At 39.3% G+C, this 18,644-nt stretch overlaps 1 protein-coding gene and 1 long non-coding RNA gene across 14 annotated transcripts in view; one reads left to right on the top strand and one right to left on the bottom strand.

Annotated features, from left to right (window-relative positions):
• Positions 1-18,644, bottom strand: part of ANKS1B (ankyrin repeat and sterile alpha motif domain containing 1B) — a 412,251-nt gene that overhangs the window by 14,330 nt on the left and 379,277 nt on the right. For all 13 annotated transcript variants that reach the window (XM_086885843.1, XM_086885840.1, XM_086885842.1 and 10 more), the window contains 2 exons: positions 13,901-14,029; positions 9,674-9,745 (listed from right to left, as the gene is read on the bottom strand). In XM_086885843.1, the coding sequence (XP_086741969.1) occupies positions 9,674-9,745; positions 13,901-14,029 (201 nt within the window). The remainder of the gene's footprint in view (positions 1-9,673; positions 9,746-13,900; positions 14,030-18,644) is intronic.
• LOC147653574 (uncharacterized) lies at positions 1,603-5,130 on the top strand. Its single transcript, XR_015285873.1, has 2 exons — positions 1,603-2,028; positions 2,320-5,130. It is a non-coding gene; the product is annotated as an uncharacterized LOC147653574 (long non-coding RNA).

The following is an 18,644-nucleotide window of genomic DNA, read 5'->3' as shown; positions in this document are numbered from 1 at the left end:
TGAAGAAACATCAGCACACAGAAGGAGAGTGTAAACACACTGAAAAGTCTAGAACTGACGCATAGGAAGATCATTAAAGCAGCTGAACAAAAGCAGCAATGGTGGCTTTGTATTATTCAAAAAAAAGTCCAAAGAATCAGAGACAGAAACTTGAAAACACAAGCTGTATCTAAAAAAATGTTTGAAAAAATAGGCAATGCTAACACTAGAGAGCAAAATAAACAGAAACTTAAAACAAAAAAACTGCCCTGTAATCATGTCTCTTTATTGGCTCTTAATCCTCCCAGAACCAAACCAGATTCCATTTTTGTCAGCATAAAACTCAAAGCTACAGATCCAGCTATGTTCTGCAATTAGTGTCTGTAGTGGTTTAGGTTTGCTAATTTGAGTTTTTTGGCAAATGCACTAAATAATGTGGAGAGTTTAGCGCTGGCAGAAATTACTAGTGTATTTACTAGAATTATTTGTTTATTTTTTGTTGTGAGATATGAATTAGGAGGGCAAAATAGACTTAAAATTTAAAGTGTATGAAGAAAACTTTACTTACAGAATTAGAAGAATAATAAGAATTAGAATAAACATTTTAGAACACTTTTCTTCTTCTTGCTCCACTTTTTTTTTTTTTTTTTTTTTAACTGACAATGTAGAGACAATACTTGGGATTTTAAATTAGTTATTACTTTTATAATACTCTTTTATTAGTGTCCATGCCATGCAGGCTGAAACCTCTAATTAAAGTTTCAAGGAGAGCCTCACTCATCCGTGTAATAGAGAGGCTTGTTGGATCTCTCCATATCAAATGATGAGATACTTGAGACAGCAATCAAGTGTCAATTTATCCTGGAGAAAACTTCTTTCACCCACAATGCTCACCACTTTTAGGAAATGGAAGCTTAAATGGTAAAACGCCCTGAAGAATTTTAACAAAGTCTGAATAAAGAAACAAATCTGATTTGCCTGCCTGTGGACTGAGTGGAGGAAGAACTGGTATCCCTGCCAAAAGTAGAGCAAGCACCTACCTGTGTGTATGTGTGTGTGTGTGTCACTATAACAGTTCTCAAATGAGTCTTTTCATAAAATTCAATTTCAGTGCACAGAAAGCATGACAGTGACTGTACAGAAGCTGCAGTACATACATCTATCAGAATAACAAGCAATAAACCCCGCATTTGCTCAGACTAGACAAAATAGTCACAAATATGACAATATCACTTTAATCATCTGGCAAGGCAGCAATCATCCAACTTTGGTCCTTTCATTTTAGTCCAACAGCTACACACAAGAGAGCTTCCTTTTTCTTTTTGATTTTTGTAATTACCTCCTTCCTTGCCTCCTTAACAGCACAACTCCTTTTCTCCAATATGCTACACAAACACAGGTACTAAGTTCACATATTTTACTTTTTCAGTATAATTCTCACTGTCTGGTATTTGCCATAAAGGTGAAGCATCCTGTTGGCCAGGCCACATTGTACCAACTACCTCTTTCCTCTAGACCTATAGCTTGTAATTTAATCACCTGCATCTGCTCCACATTCACCTGTTTGTCTTGACCAGACCTGACCTCTAGTATTTAATCAGGGTTGTGAACTGCCAGCAGACTGTCTCTGAGTGAAATAGCTCATCAAGATGCTATTCAATTACAGCTGGCAAATCAGGAAATGAATGAGAGATTGATGGACATTTGTAATTTATTAAGCCAAACCATCTCAGCTATTAAGGAGCACGGGATGTTCATCATCAGCTCGCAAACCATACAAACCCCAGGATTTGTGCAAAGGTGTTCTGGAAGACTGCAGTCCAGTGCAGAATTATGATCTGGGGTTCTTGTACAATTCTGCACTTGTATTCCCACTGAAACAAACAGCTGGGCAGTGGAATAACATCCTTTGTTATTATGACAGTGCCATCGAGAAAAACACACAGCTGACTGGCCTGGCTTGACTCTTAGTGATACAGTAACTGAGGTCCACCAGATAATTATTATTTCCAAGCAGTTTCCAGACTTCAACAGTTTTGAGTTGTCATGGTGAGTTCACACTATTTTCTTGTTCCTTTCTTTTTAATGAAGGAGTTGTCTGCCAGAATGTGTAACATGTGAATTCAGAGATACAGTAGGAATACCTTTTGCTCAGGCACTGCAGGTGCTTTGGCTCTGAATTCTAGGATGCTGAGATGAAGCCCCACAGCTTTCTTGGTCAGACATTTCACACCTTTGTGCAGCCCAACTCTGCAGGGCATCTCTGCCCATGTCTGTGCCCAGAATCTGAGAAGAAGGTGGGACACAGGAGTCAGTATTCCCTTTACTTGGGCTTTTCAGGTTCTGGTACCAACTCCATGAGGACACAATGAGAAGACAAAATATCCATCTTGTCCATCTGGTGTCTCTATGGGAAGCATATGGACTTGAGCCAAAGTTATGGGAGCCACAGCTGAAGGCTGGCTTTGGATGTCATGTGCTTGCTGACATATGGTCTCATGCTCCAAGGCATGTTCATACCATAGCAGCAGAATTAGATTTCATCTCACAAAGAAGCAATCATAGTGACAGGACACTGTCTTTGGGCAAGTGCTCACTAGCCTGGAACTGGTCATAGTTCCTATGAACTCCACTGTTTGTGACTGTAACTGGCTCTTAATTTCAGTGTGCTTCTTTAGGAAAATCACCTGGGTGAACAGCAAGCCTATTCCAGGCTCCTTGCCAGTGCCTGCTGCTGATCAGCTGGTCACCTACGTCAGGACAGATGTGCATGCCCCATCTCTGTGGGTGCACTGCTCCTGCAGACTGGAGTGCTCCACAGTCTGCACTGCCAGAGTGACTGAGCTTTGGTCCCACCTCTGAAATCCTTGCTGCCAGACAGGTAGGTGACTATGTGAAAGCAGGCTGTGTATAATTCAAGAGCCATAAAACAGGCTTGTGTGCATACAAAGGAAGAGAGAAGGAAGTGTCACCATTCTAAATCTAATATGACATATGTGCAGCTTCCCCAGACTTCTCAAAAGACACAGAGCATCCCTCTCTTCAGAACAAGGAACATTGGGAGTACCAGTCTTGTCTGTATTTTGATGCAGCTGCTCCAGTGAAGCTGCTTCATCCCCTCAGCACCCACAATGCAGATCAGCCCAGTGGAAGAAGGTCAAAGGTACCTTCTGCAATTATCTGATTACTAACTACAGTGACTGCTTTTTACAATAAAAGTCTGAACTTAAGACTGTTCTGAGTTTGCATCTGAACCCACTGCTGCCATTACGCAGGACAGTGCCAAAATCCTGCTTAGGCTTGGACAGCTCTGCTACCAATTTCTCCTTTTGAAATGGGTCATAAGGAGACGCAAGGGCAGTGGTGCCAGAGACAGCAAGAGAAGTGCAATCTTGCTTCTCATCTTGTTCATGGATTTTCTTTAGTTCCACTGGAAAAAAAAATCACTCTCATATCCAGAGTCTAAACTCATTTTCATATTATAGTAGTACTATAAATTGTTGTAAGTAGGTAAAGCATTTCCACTTGCATACTGATTTTGAGTTCAAGGCTGTGCAGAACTTCTGCCAGACATTTATTTAGAATGTAAACTAAAATCTAGCTTTGAGATCCACCCTGTCAGCATGCCTAACAAATCAATGTAATTAACAATGGCTTAAGAGCCAGAGGACTTGATAAAATAATATAAACTAGCAATTTATTTTTAAAAAGCAAATATAAAACCTGCAACCCTGAAGGGCATTTAACCTTCTCAGGACAGGATTGTACCTCAATACCTTATTCTGTGCAGAACTGAGAGCACTAATTCAACCCCTTTGAATGCTCCTGCAGTGTACAAACCATGGCATCTCTAAGCACACACCCACACACACAAAGCAGCTGAATAAGAAATTCAGAAACACACATAAAATGGTGTCCAAGTAAGATGCCAGCTAATTCCCTTGATATACTGTAGCACATGATACAATGCAGCCCCCTCTGAAAATCTTTCATCTCAGTTTTTTATTTCCTGACAAGAGGAAACGGAATGCACTGGTACTTCTACTTTGCCATGTTGACCACTTCAAAGTACTTATACATGCATTTATAACTAAATTACTTAGCTTTGATACAGTGGCCAAAATAAAAACAGATTCACTTTTAGGTTTATATGTAATTCTATTTAATATTGCAAATACAAAGTAAAGAAACATTCAGCTATGACAAGTCACTAACAACCTTATACATAAATAAATTCCAAGTAAAAGTTTATGAGCCTGTAAAATCTTAATTCTTTACCTTGGCTTTCTACTTTTGCAAATGAATCTTCAGTCCTATATTGATTTTTAATATCTGTATGAACACTGTAGCTGGCAATTCTCCTACTCAATTATGTACTGGAATCCACTTCATTATAAGAATCTGAACTTTTTCCCAAACTGGTAGCAAAGATTAATTTTAAATGGTATCAGAATGCACATTTCAAAACATGTGTTCATACCGCCTACTATCATACCCGTAAGTCTGCTATTTATTTAAGGCTCATGAAACTTCACTAAATAGTTCACTGAAATCTCAATTGGAAGGGAACCAGAAGAATAATTGAGTCCAACTCCTCGCTCTACAGAGGGCAACCTCTGAGAGTCACACCCTGTGCCTGGGAGCATTGTCCAGACACTCCCCAAGCTCTGTCAGGCTGGTGCTGTGACCACTGCCCTGGGGAGCCTGTTCAGTGCCCAGACACCCTCTGGGGGAAGAACCTGTTTCTAATACCCAACCTAAACCTCTCCTGACACAGCTTCAGGCCATTCCCTTGTGTCCTGTCACAAGGGCCACCACAGAGATCAGTGCCTGCCCCTCCTCTTCCCATCACGAGGAAGTTGTAACTACAATGAGGTCTCCCCTCAGTTTCCTCTTCTCCAGGCTGAATAGATCAAATGTCCTCAGCTTCTGCTCATAAGGCTTCCCCTCAAGGCCCTTCAGCATTCTCATGGCCCTCCTTTGGACACTCTCTATTCGTTTTATTTCCTTCTTAAAACGCAGCGCCCAAAACTGCACACAGGACTCAAGGTGAGGCTGCACCAGCACAGTCTAAAGTGGGACAATCACCTCCCTTTCCCAGCTGGGGAAGAGGAGAGTGAGTGAATCACTTTGACAAGATCATGCATGAGATGAAATTGAAATAAAAAGCTTAAGTCCATGTTGAACTTAAGTTAGTTGTGAAGCCAATTTGCCTTTTAAAAAATATTTACATAGAATTATACAATCTGACTTTTAACAAATACTAACTTCTCTCAGTCCAAAAGGTTTAAAAATGCATTACTGACAATTTAACACTTCTTGGAATAAAACTACATCTGCAATCCTCGTGGTACAAAACTCTTTACTGCTCTATAATTAGTGGATCATCCAAGACAGATCATTAATGTGAACATTGCACTTGGGGTGCACCTGTAAAGCACTTAGTTGGGAGTGAGATGTTTTTCTTCTTTTGCAATATCTCTAAACATTCCTCGGCATTCCTCCTGCCCCTTAGATTCCTTTCAGACAAAATTCAAGGATTTACAATCCTCTGAACACATGGTACAGTATGATGTGGATGTGCATAGAGACTGAATGTCTGTAAAATCTTCCTCCACTACTTATTTTCTCCATTTGAATAATACCCACGTGTCTGTTCCACTGCAGACCCTCTGAAAGCAGTGGCCACACAAGAGAGAGGCAGAGCTGCAAGTCCCAAGAGAGCAGAGACTGAATAATCTAAATCCCAAAATAGTGTTTGATATGGTATTTGCCTAGGGAGTTTCACCAGAGGCATATGCAGACTTCTACACTTCTACTTTTGGAGGAAAAATGAAATGGAGATTGAAAAGTAAGAAGGGATTTAGTAAAAACAAGGAAATTGCCATCAAAATTCAGTTCCTTCTTTACATAAGAAATGAAAGGAGGAAGAAAGGCCCCAGATGCTGCCTGTTTTCAGTGAGTCAACTCTGCTTCACCTTCCTCTCCAGAGATAAGAGAACCAGATTTTGTAGCAACTCCAACTTTGACATTTTAGTCTGTTCTGCTTTGTGAACAGAATTGTATTGCTGGTTCCTCAGAACTTTGACCTGAAATTTAAGAACCTATTCCTAACAAGAAAATATTTAAGAAAGAAATATAATAGTCAGGAAGGTGGCAGGATCCAAGAACCAAATTTAAGTTCCCTTCTGCTGCAGTAAATATTTGACTGGTTTAGACTGTTCAGTTGGTGTATGCAACATCAGTGATTTAACACTGCTGCAAAGAAAGAGTCTCCCTTGTTGCTGTAAGTATAAAACAATCCCATTCCCACCCGGTCAAGGAATTCTGATGTGTAAATGCCAAATCAAGTTTTCTGTAGAGAACAAGTCTCTTTCTAGCTCAAATTTAACTCATGTTTTTATTTTGATGCAAATGTGTCTTATTCTCCCTTCACGCTCCTATGATAATCACAATGAAGGCAGCAATCTGATCGGAAACACAACTTGCAGTATATCCCATTTCACACTGAAAATGATGGAAGTTCTTAACTTCTTGAAGGCATCTCTCAAATATAAATAATAAATCCATTCTGGCCAGGACAGCAAGCCCATAGTTTAATCTCCAAGTGGGAAAGGTCAGTTTACAGCAAGTTGGGATGGAGATAAGGAGACCGTGCTGTCCACTAGAGAGGGAGTTTGTGAGAGAAAATAGCTGGAAACAAATAAGAAACCATAAAACATAAAGGAGTGCAAATATATGAATAGAAAAGTGAAGTTCTTGACAAATATCCATAATTTTGGGTGGCTGCAGTTTGGATGGGGGGGAAAAAAGCATGTATAACCTTGACCCCAGCACTGAGCTCCAGCTATTGCATCTGCATGACTTTTCCCAAACAAATCCATCATCTGCCCTGCTAGAGCACACTGCTGCACAATGCTGAGAAGCAGAGTGGATTGCCAAGAAGAGTTATTAAGGTAAAGGTTCCCAGGGTTTTTTTGTTTGTTTTATTATTATTATTGGTGGGTTTTTTTACATTATAGAGGATTTAGGATCTCCTTTCACTTTTAAGCTATAAGGAGGCTGCTGCAAACCTCTCTGTGGAGAGACACAAGGGAAATCCACATGAAACTTCCCTTGAGAACCAAAACCATCAATTGCAATAATTGGAAACTGTGGGAGCATCTACAACTAACAGTGAGAGATCTGCAGTCAGCAAACATGTCATTTTTGTTGTTTCTCTGTATTTATAAATGATTAAGGAAGATTAAGATTTTTTTTTCACTGAGACGCTTCTTTCATCCTTGTGCACCTGCTGACTGAAAAACATCCAGTGAATGTCAACACTTTTGAGAGCAGCATTAGGCTAAAGATGGAGAATCAAAAGCCACATCGACAGAAAAATTAGGTACCTAATTTTCATACATTCTTCAAAAAAACATTATGTGTTTGAGTCCAGAAAGATTAAAAAAATTGTGGGGAGTGACCTCAACCTGGTACAAGTTTACGTGTGACATATCATCCTCCCTACGCAACATTTTGCAGATTGCAGCAGGCTATAGTTTTGAAATATGTGCATGGAATAACAAATAAAATACTAGAATAAAAATAAAGTTGTTCTATCACAATAGTACAACCCTATGTAAAGGTCTTGCTGACTCTAGAGACACTAGACAAGTGTAAAGAAGTCAGTACCTGAGAGCCAGACAAAAAAATATCTAACTTTTAACTTCTTTTTCTTGTAAGTGAAATGTACCTTTCAATACATTTAAAGTAAAATGTAACTATAACAGAAACCAGCTTCAATGACAACCCAAGGTTACTTAAATACAATAATGAACATCAAAGCAAAATTTCAGTATGACTTTGGACAACCTGGACTCCCAATTCACCGACAACTTTCAGGAGACATCCAGAGGGAGAAAGTTTTGTAAAATATACATTTTTCTCACTGGGAAACAGGCTAACATAATAATTTGTTCCCATTAAGTCAAAGGTTTTTGCTTTTGACTTGAATAGGAACATGATTAAAAGGACTACATAGAAAGAATAGATGAAATCCTGATTAAAAACTCTTTTATTCAAATATCTTTGTAATAAAAACCCCTCAAACCACAAAATAAACACTCTCACAGAAAAATTGTTTCAAACGAGAATGTAAAAAAGAAATGTACATAAACCCCACCACTGTATTATATAAGTGTCCTGCATGGCACTATAGAAATCTAGTGCAACTGCACTATTTATATAGGAAATGTGTATTTTAAATTAAATCTGTTTTTAAGCACTTAGTTTTTCAGTTGTATAAGTTTAATTGGCCAAAGTTATTACTTACATAAATATATATTAAAATGCCTATAAATTATTCAGAGTGCCTGTTTTGATGTAATGCCTCCTAGTTCAGTCAGAAAATTTACTGAAGCTGTCATATGCTACTATGGTGCCAAATTCTGCCCTAATTTCTGCACGGGCATGAGCCTAAAGAATTGAACTCCTAAGCCTGACAGTTTCAAAACTGGATTGGAAGACGGTGTGCTTGCAGCCTCAATTAATTCCCCAGAACACGTGTATGTGATTGTAGATCCCTCTGTGTCAAATTGTTGGGGTTTTTTTCAGAGGAGTTTAAGCCCAGGCAAGGAATGATTAGCATGTAATTAGCTGAAAAGCCTCAGATCTACAGGCAATCTAGTAATTGTGAATTATTGCCTGCCCTTAGCTAGAAGAGCTTGTATGGAAGTCTGTGTGCTGCACACATGTAACCAGCAGGAAATGGTTGTCTGATTGCATGAATTTTACACATCTTCCAGCTTTCTGATCTGAATGGCACATCTTGTGCTCAGAGACATCTTCCATAAGAGACGTATGATACAGAGAAGAAAAGATTTTGCTCATTCATCGAGGTAATTGTACATGTTTGGTAGATTAGAAAAAAAATCATATTCTTCATTAATTAATCATGCCAGACCATGTTCACCATGGCTGTGAACAGGTGTGTTGTTATTACTACTACTGTTGGGAATAAATCAGGCTATGGCCTGTTTTCAGTTTCCAGCAGCCAATGTTTCTTGGAGATAGACTACTGTAATTTTCTACAAACCAGTATCAGGCAAAAGAGTCACAGGAAAACATGTTCCTAACAGTCTGAAGGAAACCTAGTTGATTTTCCACCATCAGATGAAATTGAGTTAGACCTCATTTTCACCCTTTTTCCTTGATAAAAACTCATAATTAAAAGAAATACTCATGTGAGTATAATTATCCATAGGATTATGTGACTGTTGGATTAGACTGTACGTAAAAACCAATGTGCTTGGTAACATGTTATATACTTACTACTATGCATTTAACATTGAAAATTCAATCTAAATTATCATGTAAAAGCTATAAATTCTGTCTATAAAACAATTGGATATAGGCATGCTTAAATTGTGCGGAAGGTACTTTGAAACATACTCAAAGATTCATGAGAGAAAATAACACATACATTTGGGGTTTTTTGTTATATTCAACATGCAAAATAAAAATTTATCTTTATATTTTGGTATTACTTCAAATTAAGATATAAGACAGAATAGATTTCCTATTGAACATCAATGAAAAAAAAAGGAAAGGAAATGGGTACATTACAAAAGCAAAAGGGTACAGTATAAGCAATCACAGATTGATGTTATTTAATACTATTACAATAGAGAAAGGAGTAGGTTTAGAAACTTACCCTCATCTTTGCACATGCATCCTGTGTTGACTCTGTGCCTCTCAACTCTTTTACCAGCATAGAACCTAAATACTAGAACAAAAATCCGTTGAACTTAATTTAAGTGAAATTCCAAAACTGACAAACATCTGCAGAAATGCACCAAAAAGGCTTTAAAATACGTAGTGGTAGCAATCAATTTCTTAACGTATTGCTTTAGATATTTTTACTCTGCAGTTCTTTGACAAATCATTTAAACCAATGTGTTAATCAACCCATGAAACAAGAATGCACAGCAACAAGTGTATTGAATCAGCTGGAGTTCTTTGAAACAATATCTGAAAGCCTTCTAGCTTATCATTTTAGTTACAGAAACAATGAACAAATTCTACAGATTCCATCTTAAAAAAGCCATTTGATTATAAAATGGAGAATTTGCTTTTTTTAGCTGCCATCTGCCAAACTCCTATTGTTATGTGTGCAATCACGTGGATGAGAAGGCCAGCAGTGATCTTAACCTCTGTGTACTCAATCTGTAGCTAATTTACGTGCAAATAGCAGAGCCCGATGTCAGCAAAGAAAGACAATCTGTATTAAAACTAGCTTAAACCATTATTTCTTCCTAAGGAAAGGCTGACTCTGAGCTATTGTTTTGGAGCCTTTAGTGATCTGGAGGAGGGCTGTGTGAGAGGAAGCAGCAGGGTGCTGTGTCCTGGCTCAGCTCGCTGGAAACCACTGTGCCCTCAGAGGAGCCTGCTAATCTGCAAGGGTAACAAGGCAGGCAGTGCCTCAGTGACACAGCTCCTGTGCTACAGGCTCTCCTTCGTGGTGTCACTTGGTGGCACACACAGTTTGAGCCCTCCTGCACCCTGACAGCAGCCTCTGCTCCTCTGAGGTCTCAGGACCCCACCTGAGAGCACCGTGTTCGAATGGCGCTGCTCCTCCAGGGATGGGGCTGGCTGCATCATCCCTGCCATGCCCACCTAGCAGTGAGGGGTCTTCTTCTGGCTAACTGGGCTGTATCAAAGCCTCACCACGCTCTGCATTTCTCCTGTAGATGCTACAGGTGTGCCTATCTGTCGGTGTGCATGTGTTCTTAGAGCTCTGTGGGACATTTCTGAATTTCTATGCGATGTCACACGTGAGTCTGGCTTAACTGAGCAGAGAGCACAGCAAGGCACCCCTCACCTGCTTGTCCCCAGGCACAGAGAAATCTCTCTCTCTCTCTCTGCATTCTCACTGCAGCACGAGGCCACAGCTTCTCCTAAGTCTCCTGTCCTAAGTGAGCAATTTGGGAGCTGCAGATGAGTCGTGCCACTGGGACAATATGGTGAAAAGGCTGCAGGAGGAGAGAAAGCACTGTGGGCAGGAGCCTCTTTCTGGAGGGTGCTGCAGCCCAACTCTGCTGACCCATCTCACTCTACCAGACTGATTCCTCTTGGAAACAGCTTAAGCTGACCCAACCAGATGGTGAACCAGCTTCAGCTTAGACAAGAACCTTCAAAAAGAACTTCAGTTACAGATGAATGCAAGCTGAAACTGAACAGAGTGTACTGGTTCAGTTCTCTGGTCTCCTGACCTAAACTGAGATTTTCTTTAAAGCCTTCAGTTTACACTGTGCACTGCAGGAGTCTCTGACCTGCAAGAAAATGCATAAATATTTCAATGTAGACAGTAGCCAACACAGCAATTAGTGAGAAACACTTTATAGGGTATTATAAATGGGCCAGTGAGCAACATCAACACTACCAGATAAGCACAAGCATAAAGGAATGAATGAAGGGCATTCCTAGAGGACTGCAGATGTGAAAGATTCATAAACCAAGCAGCTGTGAGTCCAGCTGGGGGCTCGATAGTGACGTGAATAGGGCTTTGGGCATTAATTTGATGGGACAGTTTGATATTGCCCTTGAAGAAAAACAACAAATTTAAAGCAAGCTCTGAAATTAGAAGAGTAAACAAAACCGTATTGAATCGAACCATGTTTTTCTCTAAATCCTGTTGTCTGACACATTTGGAATTTTTAGCCTTCTCTGGGCAGGTTGCAATTAATGTCTTAATTTTTTTTTATTTGGTTGGTTCGATGGTTGGGTGTTTTTTGTTTTGCTTTGGAGGTTGGTTTTTCTTTTGCCTCATTTTTTTATAGACTACAGTAAAACAAATTGTTTTTTCCTTGAAAGATACCAGCTGGTCAGGCACCAGGGTTTTTGCTTATGGCAGAAGAAGAAGAAATAAAAGAGAAGGACAGCTCCTGTCCCATCTGCACAGCAGCAAAAACCCCTCAGCTGAAGGCATTCAGCAATGCTTCCCAAGGTGGACTGTAGAATAGACAAACAAATCACAGTAGTACCATCCAATTTAGTTGTCAGAAAAATCTGAAACTCCAGGAGGAAGTTTTGCTTCCTTTTGACTTGCTGTGCTTTTGGAAAGATTCCTTCTCAAACACCAATGGCATGTGGTAGCAAACCATAGAACATCCAACAGTTTAAGTGATTGACAGAGTGGCATAGAGTGAAAGCTACTCCAATTATAACTTACAAGCCAGGGTTTTACTCTGTAAGGCTGAGGTGAAAAGAGCTCAAGGAGCTGAAACAAAGTGGTGACGTATGGTCCTTAGGAAAGGAAGGTCTTTCCTTAATGACACTTAGATATTCCTGGTCATTCCAACTTCATTTCTTTAATGATTCATCTTCCATTCTACTACAAAGGTTACATTAGATTATGAGTATATTGCTGGATCATGCAAAAAGTGAAAAGGCATCCAAGATAAATGTGTTCACTCCACTGAAAACTATGAGAAATGTTTAAAGAACTAGAAGTTGCTAACCTTCCTTTTCAATCTGGGGTGAGCAAGGAGGTTTAGAATAGGAGAACAAGACTGAGACCAGGTGAGATGGTCCTTGACTGTAACTTTCTGAGGAAGGCAGAGGTTCTAATTACTGACCAGGGATAATCACTGCATGCATGGCAATTTTTAAGCCCATGAGGGTCTGATAGAAAATACAGTTTTGCTCTAGAAAGACAGGTCTGTAACACCCCTTCTGCTCCTCCTCAGTGGGAACCAGGCTCTGTCTCACCTGCATTCAGTCTCTAATTCCTACCTTCCCAGATATGATTTAAATCCCATCCAGAAACCTCCAACTGTTCCCCAAAATGAAGCAGTATTTAGTGAACAGAACATTATCCTAAAAAGCACCAAAGATTCAAGCCCCTTCAGGTGAAGAGGATCTCAACCCCACATCCTGGACCAGTGGTGAGCCCCCAGCTACTATCCTAAAGTCACTGCAACTACTGAGCCTCTTTCCTTTGAACCATAAGCCAGCCTTCCTTCATAAGGCAGTCACCTCCAGAGAGGACACACAGTGAGCTTCAGCAACTTCAACAATGCATTCCAGCAAAGTCAGAAGGGGAAGAAATTCAAGCATTTTAAAAGTGGGCTGACATGCCTCTTCAGCTCCCCAGAAGCTCCAGTCCCCCGCTGCTGTTGGCATGGAACTCAAGATTTCAGAAAACTGTTTTTCATTGGGAAAAAAAAAAGCCTTCCACTGACTTTCTGTACTGCAGGAGACTTTTGTCTCCTCCACAAGCATTTATAACAGCTGAAGACTAATTGTCTTTAGTTTAGTTTATTTAAATCTTTAGAGAAGCTCCTGGGATGGGAAGTAATAATCTCCTGCAGCCACATGGAGGTAAAAATAAGTATGCCCTGCCCTGATGGAACTGACTGCTACTGGTACTACAAGTAGCCATCAGTTTGGGAGAGGTCTGAATGTGCCCTTGTCCCATGGATGGAAAACACTCAGGACCCTCATCTTCTTTTTCTCATTTTCCTTTCCCAAAAACACATATATAAAGTTCAGGTGAGGCAACACTTAACTTTAACTGCTGTGCACAGAGCATTAAGGTAGGTATAAGGATCCCATATCATGTTTTATTATTCTTTCAGAGACATGCGATTTTTAAGAGATGAAAAGTAGGAGCTCACTTCAACAACACTTAGCCACTTACTAGTGCCTGTTCTCTAACATTAATGCCACATGGACTGCAATATATCACACAATTCATAGCAAAAAAGTACTGTGCATCCTTGTTTCTCATTTATTACAATTACTATATTTCAGAAGTAGTAACCTGTTTCCAAAAGTGACTAAAAAAGTATTATAAATGAAAGTAAAACACAACAGCCTATCAAAATCCAAGTTTAATATATCAACCCCAAATCAAACCACTGAATTTATCAACACTTACAAATGCTTTATAATCGCATGACTGGAAGATGAGTTTCTCTGGATGATGTTGCCAATACTGTACAGGCGTTGATGCTGTGGCTTCATTTGGAGGTCTCAAGGTAATTGAAGGCTCTCCCCAGTCTCCTGTCTGAAAACCACAGTTGTTCAAGATGTAAGAGTATGTGCAGGCAATTTCACTATAAAGTAGCCCTCCACTCTTGTGCTCAATTAACAAGGATTTATTTTCTACACATAGAGCCATGTTACTAAAATAAGGGAACACAACTCCTACAACATTTTTCATGGTTTAATTTATAATCCAAAGTCATCTACTGTAGTGTTTAATGAGGCTTTAATTAAATCTCTTTGCTTTGAGAATAAAATCATTAGACACCGGAAATGTTCCCTAAAAATAAGTGTTTACAATACATATATGAGGATGAGAGCACTTGAAAAAAATCATGAGATGCATGAAAATGCCTTTCACAAATTCTGCTATGTGTTTTACAAGCTTTTCTGCACAGTTAATATGCCTTCCATTATCTGGCACACATAACCAATAACTAACTTTCCTAAATGGCTAAATAACAGAGACTTTGCTTTGATCTGAAGACTTATTATACATTCTTCAAACACACGAGGCATTCTTTAATCTCTCTGCGAATTATTTACTTTGATCACCTTCTCTTGATGCTTCATTGTGGAGGTACTAATACTGCCCTTCCACATTCATCATTCTCATTGATATAGGAGATTGCCTTTCTGAGGTGTCATCTCCTCTCTTTCCTCAAAGCCCTCAGAGAACACAGGTAGGAGTGCAGTTTGCTGCCAAACCCCTTCGCAGCATGCTCTTCTTCCCTCCAAAAGAGCCAGGGCAGGCATCAGGACAGGAATGTCCCCAGCCTGGCAGTGCTGCTCTGGGTCTCACCTGTCATTGTGTATATTTGATCATGGCTCCATAGGACCTGAACTGCCGTCTCCTTAGGGGCCCCTTGCAGGCCTGTGCGTCAGCTCACTTGAACTGAAAATGACCCATGGATGGGCTTCTCCTCCTCCTAAGCCCCCTTCCCTCTGCCACCACCCCCACTTCTCACCTATCCTGTCCGGTCTGAACTGCCTCTCAATTTCCCTCTTCTCACAACTCTGTCTTTTTGCAATTACACTTGTTCTTCCTGATCCTCCTCCTTCTCCTGCCCATTCTCTCTCCAACTATTTCACCCTTTCCTATATGATTATTTCAGTTTGGATTATGCTACTTCTTTCTTTACCTGCACTTATCTCTGTGCATTTTCTATGTATGTCATTTTGTTAAAATAAGTGTTGAAGCTGACAAGGAATTGTCATCAGCATTTCACACAGAACGTGGCTAGAAGCTTAGACTTTTATAGCAAAAAGAAGTTAGGCATCAAAAACACATGAAAAAAGTCTTATCGAAGACATTCAAAGTGTAGCAAACTATCACATCTTACTAATTAAGTCAGGACAGAGTAAACAGAACAAGTACATCATTTTCATGTGTCACAAAATAACGAAATGACACGCATTTGCACAACTTTGCAATGAAAAGCAAGAGATAAATCTGGAAACATCAACATTACCCTGCCAATATGGCAACTTCAAGCAGGAGAACATGGTAAAACAAGTCAAACCTAGTTACTGTTGGCACCATTAGTAAATCTACCAGTTACACAGTAATGTAATTTCTGTTTTGCCTAGTTAAGTTGCCTATATGCCATGGATATGACTTCAGCATTAGGTTTTGAAAGGAAAGAAGCAGGAGCAGTTGCTCCTATTTTTGTCAGTTTACATCCACAAAAGTGAATCCTTCTGGCCACTAATGCATAAAAACTTTCTATCTTATTTAATCTGAAGTGGGAATTTGATTTCTTTAAGAGGCAGTTCTTCTTATAAAATAAGATTTCCATCATATTACAAGGGGCAAGGATCTGCATCCTTATTAGTGGAGCTTGTCTGACAACAAGAGAAGATGGATTGCACCCATCACCACTTCTCACAGTGTGCTCAGCTCTCTTATGATCTGTTCAAGGCCACAGCTAACACAGCACTTGATTCAGTTCTTTTTTTCCCTCCTAACACTCCTGCATGTTCTGTGGAAGGAAGCAGAGCTCAGGAGATACATCCTGGCCATTTAGCAAAAGTATGGACAGGGAGTAAATTCAGGACAGAAAAGCTACAGAAGTACATCTTCTGACCACTGGTCTCTCTACCAAGGAAGCACAGGGATGGCTGTGAGGCAGGACCAGAACTTCTACTGAGCAAGTGGCCAGGGGTAGTGCTCCAAAGCCTTCTGTTGCACTGCTCAGCAGGTGGCTTTCCTCACCTGCAGGAGAGGGACTGCACTGGCAGATTAAACAGGGTACATAAGGAGAAAAATGAGTACATAATTTTATAGTTTGTTTCCCTTTTGCACATTAAGCATGAAAAGCATAGAGAAATGCATTTTTTCTGTCTGTAAAGGGCAGAGAAAGGGGAACAATGATTACCTCTTGTTTTGGCTCAATTTTATAAAGAAATGAGAAATAATCTTCAACCAGGCTAATAAAACTAGTGTATGAGACAGAGTGGGACTGTGTGGAGACCATGTTTTTACCCATTGAATGCTCTATAAATATAATCATCCTACTACCTACTCCTTTTAAATTACACAAAACAGAATTGCCAAGATTGCTATATATATCTCTAGGATGTTCTAAACATGCAGTAGAGCTGAGGTTAGGGGAATGCAGACATACAGGATTTCTGCTCTTCCTGACAGACCACTGCCCCTGGAGGACTTTCACATATTTCAGTGTGTCTTGTAAAGGGAGCAGCTACTAGGAAAAGTGCATAAAATTAAACACATAGCTATAGATTATTATGATGGATGGAGAATACAGTCAAAATTTATATAAAATTTATACACAGTCAAAATTTTCTTCTACAGCTGTATCATAGGTGTTTTTTTAATATTCAGCAGAAGTGGCTCCCAGTTTCCTTTCCTTTTGTTTCTTACCAAACTCCTTAAACTTTTAAACAGTATCACTGTTAGTATTCATAACCTATTTAGACTGAGTTGTAACAGGATAGTCTCCAAAGCCCAGACCCATGAAGATTTTTAGAAGTGTAATTCCTATTACATATTCCCCTTGCAATTTCCTTTCCCTTTTTTTTTTTTTTTTTTTTTTTTTCTCTTTAGGGAAGAAAAGCTTTTAAACAAGATTTAGACAGCCAAAGACACTCATAAATACATGTCTGAAAACCTCACCAAGAAGAAAGGGAGCTTCTCAGCTGACTATCTCTAGTCAGATACTGAAATTCTGAGATTTAGGATGTGATGATGACATCTAAAGTCAAGAAAAATACAAAATAGGACCATCTTTGGCCTAGAGAAGGCTTGAAACCACAAAGCTCAAGTTGGGGTGGAAAAATATAAATTACTAGTAGTACAAAATCTGAGGAGCTGATGTGGAACAATTTATGGGTGATGTATTGAGATTCAGGTCCTTCATAAGGACCTAATACACTTTTCAAGCAGTACAGAAGCGTTCATAAATTGCTGTGCAAGACCAACTATAATGTTTGATTTAAGTTTTAAAAATAGATATGATAGGATAAGGATTTTCTGGTTTGAATATTTAATTTGCAATTATAAGGAATAATCAAACATTTAAGCTTATGTATTTTTTATGACACAATATACGGATGGAGATATTTATCTCTCTGATGAAGTAGAAAGGCGAGAGATAATTTCTTCCTCATCTAACTTTACAGCTCATCAGACAGCTGTGCAATTTATCACATGGTTTTTGCTGTACTGCCTGTGGTTTAGTATTCTAACCTCCCTATGACTTTAACCAGCACCTTTCCTCTCTCTGGCCTCAGCTAACATGAAAAAGATTTTTTTGCTCCACATTTTGCAGATAAAGAATTTATAATCAGAAAATGGTCTCAAGGCAGGTGCCAGAGGGGTAAGGATTCAATTGTTTTGCAATGACAACTTTTAATAGTCTTAGAGAACAATATCTTGTGCTTTTGCAGTGTTTTCTAACCCCAAAAACGGGCAGATACCCACTTCTCTAGAAAGGTTTGGATGCTTGATGTCAAATGAGCTACAGAAGCAGACTGCAGCTATTATTTTCTCTATAATTTTTTCTACAATTGCTGCACATTTTCCTACCTCATCCCATTCTCTGAGAAGTGTATTTGACTCATATTAAAGGCACCTGGATGCAGAGATAGTCGCAGATAAGAAGTAACCTCAATAAATCTTCTATAAAAATCTAACACCTCCCTCATCTTTTTATAAAAATGTCAAGTTGAAAAGCCTCCATGCTAAAAGGAAGAAAAAAACCCCAAGAAGGCCTGGTTTTGAGTGGTTTGAATGCAGTTATTTTTAACAAGGACCACATCTTCTAACTTTTCACCTGTTAAGCCTCATGCCTGGTTATGGCAACGTGTATTAGTCACCATGACAACAACAAATTGGAGCACACATGGATACAACAGTTCTGGCTGAAAAATTTATCATTTTTTCCCTGTGAAAAATTTAAATGTTCTGCAGACCAGTCGAATCCTCATTATTTGCTTTTGTTTTAATTCCTAGAGGAAGACAAATTTTTTAGCTCCTTAAATGTTTGGCTTTTGAAATAATGGAAACAAGTTCATGGTGTACTTCAGATTTAAAATAGTTCTGAAGCTCGGTAGCCAAAATGACCCCTCTCTGGCAGAAATGTTCCAAGAAGGGGTGTCAGAATTAGGAGAAA

This window comes from Cyanistes caeruleus, chromosome 4 (genome assembly GCF_971803275.1).
Source record: "Cyanistes caeruleus chromosome 4, bCyaCae1.hap1.1, whole genome shotgun sequence".
NCBI classification, from domain to species: domain Eukaryota; kingdom Metazoa; phylum Chordata; class Aves; order Passeriformes; family Paridae; genus Cyanistes; species Cyanistes caeruleus.
Note: the sequence above shows the minus strand (reverse complement) of the source record. Positions and strands in the feature narration are given on the sequence as shown.